This window comes from Pteropus medius, unplaced genomic scaffold, assembly GCF_902729225.1.
Source record: "Pteropus medius unplaced genomic scaffold, Ma_sr-lr_union100, whole genome shotgun sequence".
NCBI lineage: Eukaryota > Metazoa > Chordata > Mammalia > Chiroptera > Pteropodidae > Pteropus > Pteropus medius.
In genome coordinates, this window is record NW_024353908.1 from 10,609,350 (window position 1) to 10,625,343 (window position 15,994).

Below are 15,994 nucleotides of genomic sequence, written 5' to 3' on the forward strand. Positions count from 1 at the left end.
GGTTTGATTGATGCTTTTTAGGAGAAGGCAAAAATGGAAAACACCAGGTAGCCACCTTGTAGAAGCTTGAATTCCAAGAGATCATTTTTTCTTTGAAGGAAAAGTTTTAGGAAGGCAGCTTTTCACATTTATTGAGCCCAGTAGGTGAAGGTTGAGCAGATTAGCTTTGCAGGGCTCTGTTTCAAAAACACTTCTAGCCTTCACAGTGTTAAGAAAGCCCTTATGAGTTCATTCACATTCATACTCTATACTGACACTCCCCAGAAATTAAAATTTTTGCAACAATAATAGCTGCAAATTGATGATATCGACAATTATCTTTTCCAGTAGCCAGATAAAGTTTGTTTGTTTTCTTCTTTGAGTCAGTGTCCTGAATGAAACTATAAACCATTTAGGTGATTAGTTTTTTAGAAGCTGTTATTAATTTATTAGGCTTACTTTCCGGGTGTCTATGCACTTAAATGGGAAATAATTCAAATAATTCCCCTGAGACGCTGTCCTCTGAAATATCTGAAGAAGCGAATGAATTGATAGCTTCAGATATTCACAAAAGAGCTGTTTTTCCTTCCTTTAATTTTGCAGTGTATTTCCCGCCATAATTATAGGGAGGACTTTGATTTTTTATTTTAACAATCACATTTTGAAGCATTTACTTTTTGCTAGGAATTATGCAAAGCAATTCACCCACATTCGCTAATTTAATTCTCAATACTTGGTGAACTTAGCACCATCAGAGACGTTAACCAGTTGGTTCTAGGTTAGACCGCTGAGAAGTGTTTGAATCAGAATCGAACCCCAGACATTCTGACTTTCAAACCACGAGTTTTAACCCAGATATAGTCCCCTCATGTTATTGTTTTTTGGCTTTTTTGTTGTTGTTGTTTTCTTGGGGGTTTTTTGGTGAAGTTGTGAAATGCAACCTCTGTGGATATAGTAAGTCTACAGTTTAAGATTTTCTGTCCTCCCAGGTTGTACTACTTGAAACATTCTGATATTATTGACCCATTTATAAATTTTGCTCAGAGCTCTAAGGGGATGAATATGAGAAAATTGTTTCTCTTAAAATTAAACCAAGTAGTAAAGAGCAAAATTTGGGCCTTCTAGAAGATTCTGAGGGAGAAAAAAGCATACAGCTTTGATTAAGCACACATTAGGTGGTATTTCTGACATTTTAATATACAGAGAAAAATATAATGACTTGAGGTAATAAATCTAAGCGTTTCCTTTGTTCAAATCGAGATGATAGATTAGATTTCGTTAAAGCCAGCTAGGGGGTTTGCAAATGTTCGTGGTGATAAAGTTTGTTGTAGAATGTGATATGCTGTTATGCTATAAGTGAACTATGAAAAATGATGGAATCAAAATTTATTAAAAAGTTATCTCACACTAAGAACTCTCAGGTTGTAATAAAATAAATTAAATGCATTTAGACATCTTCCAAACTTTTTCTCGAGCTAAAACTAAGCTACAGGAGTCGAACCCTCCTTTCGGCAATGCTGTCTTATTCATTCCCTTTGGTAGGACAGGCAGCCACTTTGAGTTCTGTCTTTACATTCTCTTCCTTTCTTCACCCTCATTCTCCCACTAGCACTGTATTCCTCAGCCCATGTGGCACGCAAATAATGAGACATGGTTCGGGAGCTGTGCAAGATGAAGAAAGGAAAAAGAAAACAGAAAAAAGCGTGGGTCTGATTCATTTTTCTTAGCTAGGACACAGGAAGAAATGTAAACATACCACCATGTTTCAAGTGAAAAACCTGTGTCCCAAATAATTTATTTAATTCCCCGCACCTTAATGTCCTTTGGGCTATAGAGGCCAGCTGTTCAAAGTTGATGCCTTATGTAAAGTGGGCATAATAAACGATACAGAAATGAATGAATGAATGAATGAGCCCAGCTACTCAGGAGATGAAATCCTTATCAAACTGGCCTAGAAATGTGGAAATAAAGGGCTAACTTGTAGGAAGGTAAAACTTTTAAAAATATATGGGATTGGACAGTGGTGTCGTATCAATAGTGATATATACTGACATGGAGGGTTGTATGGTGTTTATGTAGGATAGTGTCCTTGATTTGAGGAAACTAGTGTTTTAGAGATGAGGAGACAATATGTCTGCAGATTGCTCACAAATTGTTCAGGAAAAGACAAAATAATATTAGAATGTGTGTATATAGAAAGGGGGGAAGGGAAGAAGGAGCAAGTGTGGTAAAATGTTGACACCTGAGGAATCTGGATAAGAGAATTCTTTGTGATGTTCTTGCAATTTTTTTTTAAGTTTGAAAATCTTCAAAATAAACGGTTTTTAAATTTTCTTAAATAAACAAATATGTCCAGAGTGTGTATTTTACTTCACAAGGAAGTGAAAATTAGGTCTGGATATATTTCAGGACTTTAAAATTTTTTGATACATTTTATGGAGCTGTTTTTAATCTCAGATACGCACCACGACATCGTAATAAAAGTGGATACTCTAGACAGAGCATAGTTTAAAGAATCTTTCCTAGTTTTTTATTGGCTTTTTTCCCATGACTTTATCTTGTCTCCTCCCTTCCTCACTCCACACTCTCCCACCCATGAATTTGCAAACCAACAAAATGAAAGCTAAAGTGAAAGGCCTCTGGGAGTGCCATGTTTTTTGCTCCCTTTTTTCCCAGGAAATCCAGACTTTCATTGCACGTCTTGCCTGTAATTCCAGTAAATACTTGGCCATATGCACACTCCCCTTTTTTTCCTCCACTGCTCCCAGGTCAAAGCCCAGATTCCTTTGAAAACTAAAGTTTTTCCAAAAATCTGTGCTGTTTGTTTTCCTTGCCCTTAATAAAAAGCCCTCATCCAACCAACTCACCTATTCCTGCATTACAGTGTGTCCTACAGTTTGTCTTAGTGAAATCATTATGCCCTTCTCGTTAGTTGTCTCTTAATCGGATGCGAAATATCCGGGAACCCCTTGGTAGTAGCACATCACAGACATGATGTCAGGGAGGAAGTGCTGTCCAAAGAAGTTGGGGTCTTCTTTGCCAATGTCAGTTGTGTTATACATGTCATGTTCTCTCTCGCTAGCCCGGGGTGTCCCGACCCTTTTAGTGTGAGATTGGACCTTTTTGAATGATGTTCAGCAGGCCCTTTACCACGCCAGCCACAAAGAAGCTCTAATGCCCTGCCCCCATCAAGTCAATTAAAATCAATTCAGTTTTGAGAGTTTGTTGAAGGACTTTCTGAAAACATGGGGATAATTCAATGGTTCTCAAGTGAGAGTAATTTTTACCCCCAAGCAAACAATAGACAATGTCTGTAGACATTGTTGGTTGTCACAGATGGGTTGGGTGTACTACTGGCATCTGGTGACTAGAAGCCAGGGATGTTGCTAAGCATTCTACAGTGCAGAGCATTGCCCTTAACAACAAAGTAGTATCTCACCCCAAATGTTGAAACTGTGCTAAGGCTGAGAAACCCTGCAGAGACCTCTGGTGAAAAGAGAGAGGACTCATAATCAAAAGTCAAAGTTGAGGGCACAATTGCAAGCCCTGCGAAATAACATTGTTTAGCTGTAGGAAAGCTCTTCTCTCTGGAGAGTTAAATTTTCCATAAAATATTATGTGGGATCCCAGGAAGCCATCAGAGATTTCCAAGGATGTGCTAAAAATTCAAAGTCTCGAAGTCGTCTCACCAGATGGAATTTGCAAAGCAACAAGCAGTGTCACTCATTCTTTTTTTGGAGAGGGAAGGAGGAGTTATAAATGTATACAAACGTGCCCAATGTGATCCATAGGTACTCCGCATGGCAACTTCGGATGGAGCGACCAAATTTGGAAAGAAAGGCATAAATGAGAATGGGCATTTCTAAGAAAACAGGAGTCAGTCCAACAGTCATAAATTTGGATCGTTCTGATAGTGCTGACAGTTGATATGTGCATGTTTCTTTTAATTTTATATTTCAAACCCAAACGATGCTTCTCTCATTCATCAGAGAACTTGCACACGTGTATTGGTGCAGCTATATCTAGGAATCGGTGTCAGAGTTGAATATTTAGGTCGTTCTTTGGGGTACTTTTAAAAAGTAGGATTAATCCTAGTTTGCATTTTATCCAGGGAGCAGCAGACTGCATTTCTGATTATGGACTAAGAAAGTGTATGGTATGGAAAGTATTCCATAGGCCGTATATAGGTATGAAACAGGGTTTCCCAACCTCAGTACTGCTGACATTTGGGACGAGATAAATCTTTGTTATAGGGCTGGGCTGTGTATTGTAGGATGTTTCCAACATCCATAGCCTCTACCCGCTGGATGCCAATAGCCTGTGTTCTTGGTTATGATAACCAAGAAGGTCTCCAGACATTGCCAAATGTTCCCTAGCAGGTATACCACCCCCACCCCCGTAGTTCTATGGATTTCTTACAACAGAAGTTTTCTTTCCATATTCTCATGGGTATTAAGCAGGTATAGTCTGCAGCATTTCCCGAACATGTTTGATACTGATCCCGATTTTCCAAGTCAGAGAGCCTTTGAGGTTATGAAATTGCTTTCTTCCTCCTCTCAGAGAATATAAATCATTACGTTGTAGAGATCACCAAGTTTTCACCACTGGTTATTTCTCCACCAGTTTTTTCCTTTTTAACTCATCAGAAGAAGCCATACATAGGTGACCTGTTTTTCCAGATATATGGCACGAATTTGGCTTTTTAGTACATGAACTTCTGAGAAAGAAGTTTCTAAAGTTCTACCTCTCTACACTTCCCCTTTCCCACTTTGCAAATCTTTCTTGTTTTTGCTGATGGTGAATGCTATATAGTTAACTCCCAACTCCCACACCGCACAGACACGTACAAGCTCAGAATAGCAGGCTCAACTCTGAGATCAGTGGGTCAGAGAAATTTTAGGTGATGCATCTCCCAGTCCTAGAAAGGAAATCAATCTCAATTCTCTCCTTCAAAAAAGTCACTAACAGTGGCCATAAACACTAGAAGTGACTCCAAAGCATTGAGACTGGGGAAGAAATCTATTGATAGAGGAAAAGCAAGCAAAATGAGCCCAAGACACTGCCATTGACCTCAGAAATTTTATGATAGGGTCTAGGTACTAATGAAATATTGGATTTTTCCCACGATGTTTAAACTTTATTTGATGGAAGACACACACACTGGTGCCCAATGTAGAAGAGGTCTTGGTTCTCCATCAGGCAAGTGGGTGCCACCTTCCAGAATTAATTGGAACCTTAGATTACTAATGAACTATGTAAAAAGTCCTTTAAAATTAGAAATTGAGTTTTGCCTTTTACGTCATTATAATCTTACCTGTGATTCTAAGCTATAAATTAGGCACATGCAAATTTCCCCGAAATGAATGACAAGACAGCCACCACTGGAAAGCTCACTTCTCTAAATGAATGAGATTCTCCACATCACAGTCACCAAATGATGGCCAGTTTTATGTTTACCGATGTGGCGCAAAAAGGTGCCCATCTGCAGTTGGCCAGATAACTCTGACTGGAAGTGGAGAGGTAATAACAAAGGTCCCCATATACTGAGCATTCGTGGGGAGCCGAGCCCTGTACTGGTACTTTATATGCACTATTGCTAATCCTCATGTAATTCTTGCAAAATGGATCTTATTATACAGGCATTAAAAATAAGCTTTGCGAAAGCTAAGCAAGTTTCCCAATATCTTATAATCGGTAATTCTTGGATCCATACCTGACTGACTCCCAATCCCCATTCCTTCTTACTGTCTTTCCAGTAAGGCTTTCAAAACTTCTAGAAATACTGATTTTGATATGTGACACATGAAAGAAGCAATCTTTTGCCCAAGTGGAAACCAGTTTAGCGCTCCTCTTTATTTTAAAAGCCATAGAAGCTTAGTCCTTAGGATCTAGCTGTTACCCAGGGGATTTTAGCCAGATTCCTGGTTTTGTTTATTTTACTTATCGAAAGTTAGAGGTAGCCGAATATTTGCATTTTTGAGTAGAACAATTTTAACACTGCACTTGGTTTTGAGTGGTTTTTAAAGGAACTCAGAAATCGGACTTGGTCACCTAGCGTTCCCAGGCTAGAGCTCTGAAAAGGGTTGGCCTCCCCTTGGACGTTTACAGCACCCTAGGATGGTGTAACTGGTACAGCTATAGGGAGAGGTCTGTGAACAACGAAAACTAGATCTTTCTGGATGTGGCCTGATCCTAATGTTTGGGTAACAACTAACCCATTTAATGGAGAGGCTTATGGGGGCTAGTTTGTAGAGTGCACGGGAAGGTGGCGATGATTCATTTCTATCAAATTCACTTTTCAGTTAACAAAATCTCAGGCTTGATGTTGGTTTTGCAGTCCTGGATATCCTATACTTTGAGGATGTTTTTCTAAATAAAAGGAAACTTTTTTAAAAAATCAGGATCAAACTTAGACACACTGTTTGGGAACAGAAGTGTGAGAGTCTTCAGGTTTTTGCTTTCAGATGTTCCCAGACAGAAGGGATCTAGATAATACCTGGCCTAGATAGAGCCTGTGCTTGTCCATCACTTTTCTTTGTGGTTTATTTTAAATCTGTATGTCTACATTTTTTCATTTGGCAAAGGTACCATTCTAAGGTGATATCTTTGGAAGGAGAATCAATATGTGACACTCAGGGCATGAGGTGGTCTCAAGGGCTTAGAGCCTAACTGTCAGTGTTAGTCTTGCCTTTGCAGGGCAGTGTAGCATTCTGAGTTCCTAGCTTCTGCCACTTACCATCTGTTATCTTCTGTTACATTCTCAGATAACCTTCCTCTTCTGTGTCCCCTGTGAAATATTTAGTTCTGTAGCTATGAATTAAATATTAAACCACAAACGTACTTAGCCAGTTCTGGACTCAAGAGACACAGGAGATAGGAGAGAGCAATAGTTATTTATTTGGTCTGTACAGTGAGCTGAGCATTGTGTGGAATATTTACTTAATCCTTAAAAATTCTAGTAAGATAAGTGACTCTAGATTCTATTAGGTACTATTCATTCACTGATTCATGCATTCATTTGTGTATTCCATAAGTATTTGAGTATTTTCTGTAAACCAGGTGCTGCTCTAGCCACTGGGGATATAGCAGTGAGCAAAACACACAAAAATCCCTAAACTCACTGAGCTTACAATCTAGTGGGGTTGGGGATATAACCTATTAAAAAAAAAAAGGTAAACTATATATTGTGAAAGAAAGTGATTAGTGACACAGATGAAAATAAATTAGACAAGAGGGATAGAAAATAACATGGAAGAGGAAGTGGGAACTGTATTTCAAGGAGGTTGGGCAAGTCTCTATTACGAAGGTGATGTTTGAGCAGAGATCTGGGGAAAGCAAACCACATGGATATCCAGGAAGGGAGTATTTCAGGTTAAGACCCAAAGACAGAAGTACACCGGGCATGTATCAGTGAGAGCAAGAAGGCCAGTATGGCTGGGATAGAGGTAGTATAGGGTGGATATATAGTTAGAAATAAAGTTGAGGGAGAGGAACATGGAGGTAGATCATGGGGGCGGGGAGAGGAGAGGAAAGAAAGGTTAGACCATTGGAGGGATTTTTGCTTATACTCAGTGAGGTAGGAAGCCATTGAAAGTAGAGGAGGATTGAGTAGGAACTTGAATTTATTTTAAAAGAATGATTCTGGCTTCTGAATTTGAAGAAGCTACAGGAGGAACAAAGATGGAAACAGGGAAACCATTAGGAAGCCATTACAGTAACTCAAATGAGAGAAGATAGTGGCTCAGATGAGAATGTTCGCAATGGGAGTGGTGAACAGTGGTGTGATTCCGACGTATTTTTAAGGTAATGCTGAACGACCAGCTGGGAGTTTGGATATGGCATGCAAGACAAAGAGAGGGGTTGGAGTGACTCTGGGTGCTGTGCACTGGCAAACGGAAGGATGGGGTTGCCATTGATTGAAATGGCGAAGACTATAGGAAGAAGAGAGTGGTGAAAAAGATTAGGACTTCTGTTTTGGACATGTTAAGTTTGAGTGCTTACTAACCATCATTTCATACCTCTTGTTAAATAAAACTGGAATGATATGCTCGCCGTGCTTAAGCGTCTTGCATAAGGTCACAAAGGAGAAGAGAGAACTGGTCAAATCAGATCTGATTGATTTCAAAACCAAGTTCATAACTATCACCCTCTTCTGTCTCAACCCTTGGATTTCCACTTGAATAAACCTCAGAGTAGTATGGGAATAATTTAAATTCACAGAAAACCATCAAACACAATTTTAGCCATTTCTAATGCCAAGTCTTTTGAGTTGTGAGCCATTTACACTTGAGCTGGTTTCTCTTTATTCTAGTCTCATCCTTTCATAGTGGCACTTTTGAGCTGTTTCTTTACCGAAAAGTAAGCAGGAGGAAGAGACACAAAGGACTTGAATAGTGCATATTGATAGCAAATAGTCCTCTCTGAGCTCCCAATAGAGCATTGCAAAGTTGGAGGATGAGCATCTAATTCAATTAATTAATGGTTAAGGTGCCCTTTTCCCCTCCTGGTGAGACTTATTTCTCTTGATACAAACTCAGATGTGAATGCACATCTCAGTTCTGGGAGGAATTAATATTCACCTAAAAGCAAATTAATTACATGAACTACTTCCCAAAAAATGTTCAGAGTTTTTCAGTGTTAAGATATTTGACATGTTGGCATGTGAAGATGTTTCTTTCACACCAAGTTGATGGAGGAAGGGCCAGAGAGGCAGAGAAAGCAAAACTGGAAAATGCAATTAAATGAACTCTGTCCTGCTTCTTTTAAATGACTGATGACTTATAAACTAGCCCTTCAATAGGAAGAAATGGTTCAAAGGCTGGACATTGGTTAGGTGAAAGTCCAGAGAAAACCTTCATGGATTGCTTTTCTACAGAAGAATTCCCAAAGGTGACTTAAGCTTCTCAGGTCCATTCTGACTTCCCGTGACAATGCATAAATCATGAATGAGTGTTCTGAGCAATGTCATATTCCAGCAGAATGACATCTCCAGGTAACCTTGAACCCTCCTGCCTGGGCTTTCAGTCACAGCCCTCCTTCAGAGTGCCAAGAAACTTTCATCACCATTCCCATCAGCCATAGCTTGTCCATCAGTTAGTTCCTCAGACACTTCTTCACTCAGCTTTGCAACAGCTGAGAATAAGGATTCCAGAACAAATAGCTCACTCACTACCCTCCCTATCTTCCAGACTGGCTTCATAGATAATCCTGTGGCAAGCACAGAATGTGGGTCTTTGTACCACCTTTGCCTCGTTCCTGAAAAAAGTGCCAGCCAGTATCATTATTCTGCTGAAGTCAGTTACAAATCATCATTATGTATAACCTTCAAAGGGAAAAAAAGTTGTATAAAAATAGCGTACTTGGGAGTGGGGAATTGGAAGGCACTTTAGAAGTAACAGGGCCTGGTGATGTAATATGCCTCAAATTCCTGGGAATGCCACTGGATGTGGCCATGAGAGAATTCATCAGATGCTGCTTTTGCAGATTTTCTTGATTCCTGATTTTTTTCTTTATGGGTAGAAAAACTGTAATATTTATACTCATACAGCACAGAAAGAACCCCAATTTGTTTTTCACAACTTGCACAGCTAATCTCATGTGCTGCTATATTTAATGTTAAAATTTATCACCACCACCACCCCTCCATATAAAGTTGTTATATTTATGAGGTTGGAGGGGGCACCTCAAGAGCCCTGTGCCTCATAATTCTTGGGGGTAATGAGAGGTGGTGGGCATGAGCATCTTTTTCTGTCTCTCCTTATCTTCCTGGCCCTGCCGTCTCCCTTAGAAGGCATTTGCAGAGCCACCTACTCGGTTATAGCATTGATGGCAACCTTCGAATGTGTGCCAAGAGTTGACATGTGAATCTTAGTTCCTTTCCTCCCACAGCCTTAGACCTTTGTAGCACTGCAAAGCCTGGAGGTTTGGGGGCAATAGAGATGGAAGGATGACCTAATGCCTCATCCTGCTGGGATAACCGTGACTTTCACATCCGCTTTCATCCACGGTGTTCCCTGCCAATCTCATGCTTTCTCAGCTCCTTTTCATGGTAATAAGTGCCATGGTGGTCCTGGACATAAACAGCCGTCAGGCAGGCCTGTCAACACTGGCTTTACACTCTGAAGTCACAGCCCTTGTTTCCTAGCAAAGCTTTTTCTCCTTCCTCCTAAGTCATTTTGTTTCCCTGATGCCCTCGTTCAGAGCCATTCTTGTTGGAGAAGCCCTATAAAAATCCCCTAAATGTGTTCACACCCGCAAATAAGGAGGTTTTTTTTTTGACAAAGAACTGTGACCATTTCCGCAGCCGAGCTGAGCAGAGCAGGGAACTGAGTGGATATATATTTAGTAATGGTGATCACTGATGTCGATTCTATGTTTCAGGAGGTTTAAGAAAAAATATAATAAAAACGCATCTGAAAACATAAGTAATTCTTGAGATTATAAGTACGACCAGGAAATGGTGGAATTGAAAAGAGATGTGGCATTCAGATATGGTGCCTTTCTTTTCCTTACTTGTTTTTCTGTGTTCTGTGCTTAGAAGAGGCCATATGAGTAAGTAATAATCTATAAGAGTGAAAAGGGCACTGCAGAAGAGAAGAAACTTTCAACGTTTATGTCTACTCTGTGCATTTCTCTGTGACCTTTGGAAAAGAAAACTCTTCATTCACATTGGCAAGATTTTGCCAGATTAAGTCCCTCCTCCACCCAGCAAACTCCTGTGTTAGAAAGTTAATCTTAGGTTCCATTAGTTAACATATATTTTTAAAAATATCAAAAAATACTCACCTTTTTAACCACATGTAAGGAGATATTCTAAAAGACTTCACTGAGTAGAAGTAGTAGTAGTAACGATAGAATGTTGATGTTTACACTGTTTGGCCAAATCACCAGGGGCTCTGCCTGCATGTGTTGTCTCAATTGTATACAACTCTACTGAGTTGTGTACAATTTTACAAACAAATCTGAGCTGAGAAAGGTTAAGTCACTTGCCCCAAGTGGAACCGGTGTAAAAAGGCAGATGGCATTCTAGCTTAGGTCTGTCTGACTCAAAAACCTGTGCCTTGAAATGCTGCATTTTAGAACAAGGTGAAGACAGCAAGCCTTTGTTTCCTGTGCTAGCACCCATGCACATCCACCTCTTGGAACTTATTCTTAACTGGTACCTTGGTATAAGAGGTTATTATACTCACTCTTGTTCCTACTGGTGTTTACTTTCTGTCAAAGCCAGAGGTGCAGAATCTTTTTCTGCCTTGCTAGTCCATGTCCATCCTGCTAGCTCCATATGAGAATCACTTAGAATAGAAAGAATTGGGATGTCTGGTCAGCTGTGGTTGCCGAGCAACATACGCAGGACAGTGGGACCTGGCTACAAATCCCCAGTGCGACTGGCACTGAACAGTGTTCTGTGCTAGGTACAGGAACTCATAGAAGGCTTCATCTACTCCTTTCTTATTATGTGACCATGAGCATGACATGTCTCCTTTTCTCTGAATTTGTAAAATAAACTGAATAATCTTTGAGATGTTCTACAGCTCAAACATTTGAGAGATTAGACCTTGGTGAATTGGCAGGCCAATGTTACAACCTGCAACCTCCCATTTGTGAGCATGCAAAGAGCCAGTCACCAGTGAATAGAAATGATCGTTAACCGTGTAGCATCAGGCAGGCCCCAAAGGGTGACCAAACCCTGAAAAATGGCCAAGAGAAAATCAGGGTGTACCTCAGCCAAAGGAAAATATGGCCCTTTATATATGTGATCATATATTTGCTTTGTATAATATCATCTTCCCGGGGTACCAAAGATGTTGTGAAGAAAGTCTTAAAGTCAAAATACTAACATTGCATAACTACTCCCTTCTTAGTAGACTAATGAATCAGAGATCTCTAAAATAGTCTTAAAAAACATTTCTCTGAGATCCATGCTTTCTGTTGTTGCCTTGGGTAAGCACAGGTGAGCAGCCTGTTTCCTTAATGAGACCTTTCTTCAGTGTAGCTTAAGAAAATGGTGGCTGTGGAGAAAGACATGCTATGTTTGAAACCTAATTCTGCTGCTCCCTGGCTCTGTAACCCTGGGCAGGTGATGTCACCTTTTTAATACGCAGTCTCATCTGTAAAAAGGTATTCTAATAGTGCCTGAGCCACAAGCTTGCTGTTGGGATTAAATGAGAGAGGCCAGTGCCTTTCAACCCAGTTTCCCGCTCATGCTAAGAGTTCAATAAAAGGGAGCTACTATGATTTCTAATAGTTCTGCTCCGATGGAAAGAGTGCTTTTGGCATGGCCTGGCACATAAGGAATGTGAGAAGGCTGTGCCTTTTCTAATTCTACCTCTGAAGACTGCTGACTGTTTATATCTTCCAATGACCACTGTAGATTATTAAATCAGCATTTCTATCAACTGCCTTTTCCCTCTCCATATTAAGGGACAGCTTGTTTGGACTCTTTGTATATTGAAATGACTATCCCTGAGCATATGGACTTGCTTTAAGTTCACACATGTTCATCTGATTACCCTAAGACAACTATGTCTGTTTCTTCACCCTAATAAAACAAGTGTTACCATCCATAATTCTATATCATTTAAGTCCAGTCTATTTCCTATAAATAAATATATCCTTGATCCCCATTACTGTTTTCCACATCTCCATAAATGTCATTTATCTATCCAGATGGCCATACCAGAAACTTGGGACACATCCCTGGGTCTGCCTTGTCCCCTCCACCTTATAGCTGATCCATCAGGTACTGTCATTTCTACCTCAAAAAAATATGTCTTAAATCCATCGGCCTCCCCACCCCAACACTCTGCACCGTAATCTAAGCTACCATCACCTCTAGTCTGGACAAGTGCAATATCTCCCTGAGTGGTTTTCTAGTTTCCACTCACACTGTATTCCCAATCCTTTGTCCACTCAGTAGTCAAAGTAGAATTTTTGAAACCAAAATGAGACCATGTCTTACCCCAACTTAAAACTTTTCAGTGATTTCCCATTATATGCAGAATAAAATCCAAATACATTATTCTGACCTGTGAGCGAGCTCTGCATGCTCTGGCTCCAGGGTATGTCTCAGAGAGCCCTCTTCCAACCACTCCAGCCAGTTTCTTTCATAGCGTCTATATCAGTTAATAAGCATATGTTTATTTTTGTCATCAATTGATTAATGCTGGTCTCCCTCACTGGTCTATAAGCTTCATGTGAGCAGAGATTTTGTCAGTTTTATTCATTAATCTATCCTCAATGCTTTGCAAAATTCTTGGAACTTTGTAGGTACTCAATAAATGTTTGTTGAATAAACAAATGAAATACCAAATTCTAATTGCGTCCTTATATTATTGTATTATCAAAGTATCATTTTTAAATATTAAAATTAGTTACTAATAATGGGGAATACCTGTGTGCAAGTCATTAGATCACTGGTTTTTAGGGATATTTCTAGGAAGGTCATCCTAAAAGCCTTCTAGAATTATATCCCAAAGTCTTTACATATATCAAAACGCTGTAGGTTAAATGATGGATATTTTGGTTGGAGTATAGGTATTCAAATTGGGCTGCTTCTTTCCATATACTCTATTAAGATTTCCAGTATGACTGCTCCAAATCATAATTCACCTAAGATGAGGGTTCACATGTAAACAGCAATGTATCCGTCTCCTAAAGTAAAAAGTTATAGCCAAACTTGTTAAGATACATATTTTAAATCTATCTACAATTGAAATTTTTATAATGTTTGTGTTTACTAGAAAAACATGTCTGACACATTTATGAATGGTATAACTTCGAGCATGGTTGGTTGGTAATAGTGATTGAATTGATATTAGGCTACATTTTACATAGTGCTATATATCTATTAGGCATAAAAGGGCACTTTGGTAATTTAAGTTAACAAAATCACAAACTTAGTGGGGAAAAGAAGAAATATTAAATAGAAGGAAATGACATTTGAAATCTATTTTCATTACATTTTCACATTTTGTTCTTCATTCTTAAACTAATTTTCCTCTAAAAAGCAAGAATGTTATATTAGGAAATAATGTGTCTTGAAAACCTGAGCCAGCAAGCTTATGATCCAAGTGGTAATGACTTCTGTAATTGCTAATGAGGCAATGGAAGTTGAATATCTGAGTGCACTCCCTGGGGCCAGCCTCTTGCCTATTCTGCAAGAAGCTGTCATATCAAATTTTTGTCCTGACTCCATGGGCACTTTGATTCTTAAACCTTTCTGAGAAACCTAATCTGAAATCAAAGTCAAGTTTCTTAGATGTGGTCAGACAAGGTCACATTTAAAACAGTCCAGTGAATCTGCAGACCAAAGTTGAAAGGTAATGCCTCCCTCCCAAAATTGGCACAGACTTACCTTGCTAGGTTACCTTTCAGTTTCTAATGTGTCTTTTTCACCTCCTTCCCGATGGACTGGGAAAATGAGAGTCTATCCTCTGAAAAATGGTAGAAGAGTTTCCTTAAATTGGAATCACTTAATTAGGAAATTGGATACAGTTGTATTTTGGAAATGCACCTTTATCCAAATCAGTGAATCACGAGGCATTTTGTTGTAGAAATATCTTGATCAGAGATTGCATGAAGTGAGATGTGCAAAAGAAATCCTTTCTAATTCATAGTAGGACTTTTAAAAATGAGAACTGTGTGGTAATTTCAGGTTCATGGGTTTCATTTTTGGCAAAAATTATCAGGATTTATTCACTCTCTTGAGTGACCCAAAACACTATACAGGATTTCTGCTGTAATGCTATGGACATTTTTTCCCCCAGTGTCACCTTCCTTCTATGTTGAGCCTTGAGATATTATCCAAAATGGTGCTGGAAAAGAGGGGAATGGTGACTCTTGTTAGGCATGATCTTAACATTTCACGACACAGGTTTTTATCAAAGTCCATGTGATTAAAGGAAAAAAAACAACCTTGCCATTGCTTTATATTTCAGTGTTCTGTCTCTTGTGGTCGAGGGCATAAACAACGAAATGTTTACTGCTTGGCAAAAGATGGAAGCCATTTAGAAAGTGATTACTGTAAACACCTTGCTAAGCCAAATGGGCACAGAAAGTGCCGAGGAGGAAGATGCCCCAAATGGAAGGCTGGCGCCTGGAGTCAGGTGAGCAATGCTTCTCCTCTACGACTGCTTCGTTCTCTTTGGACACATGGCCGACACCATCGTGTTGACTTGTGTTCCTGTGCTCGGTTTGGGGGACAGGGAGGGAAGAATTTTTGTCAGGATACATATTAGCTGTGGGACCTTGGGCAAATGGCTTCAGCCCTTGGTGCTTTGGATAATAATACCTATAGTAGGGTGCTTGTGAGGATTAATTCTAAATGACAGTAGATGTAGATATTAGATGTCTAGCACAGAATAGCCCCTCAATACTTTGCTGATGCCATTTGTCTTATTATTCACCAGAGAACCGCTAATTCAGATTGCAGTAAAGTTGACTATGGTCCCCTAGCAGGAATTGAGTCTGAATTTACTTTTGAGATTTTCAAAGAAAGGACTGTCAATATAAAGTATAAGGAACGTTTTCTCTGCGCATTCACTTGTGTACAAGAGAGGTAGGGGACAGAGGGGAAGTTCTCCGTCATGTTCTAGTTATGCGACTTTGGGTGATTTGTTTAACCTTCCTGAGCCTACTTCAGATCATTCTTATGAGAATTTAATGCAATAATGAATGCTACCTACTTAGCTCAGGGGTCTCAAGAATAATAATTTGTTTAGATGAGTGTGATGTGTGTATCAGATGGGTAAGAGGGGTAAGTACCAAAGAAACTGATTATGGTTAGACTCCATTAATTCTAAACATTTGATAATTTAGTCAGGAATTGGGTTTCTTTGTTGAAATCAAAAAGGAACTCTGGAAACTTCTATTTACCTATAAACAATTAATGCATAAACTAAAGTCACTGGCATCTACTCCATAAAGTAAATCTTGTCATTCCACACTTGTACATTTTCTCAGCGTTTTTGAAGGTGCTTACTTAAAAGTAATAGGCTCAATTTCTTTTCACATGTTT

The 15,994-nt window shown here is 39.3% G+C and overlaps 1 protein-coding gene across 4 annotated transcripts in view; it reads left to right on the plus strand.

Moving 5' to 3' along the window:
- The window catches only part of ADAMTS9 (ADAM metallopeptidase with thrombospondin type 1 motif 9), a 153,901-nt gene that overhangs the window by 99,030 nt on the left and 38,877 nt on the right, over nt 1-15,994 (plus strand). For 3 of the 4 annotated variants that reach the window (XM_039851774.1, XM_039851777.1, XM_039851775.1), the window contains one exon: nt 14,916-15,083. The exons of the other annotated variant lie outside the window; for it this stretch is intronic. In XM_039851774.1, coding sequence (XP_039707708.1) covers nt 14,916-15,083 — 168 coding nt within the window. The remainder of the gene's footprint in view (nt 1-14,915; nt 15,084-15,994) is intronic. 4 annotated transcript variants of the gene reach the window in all.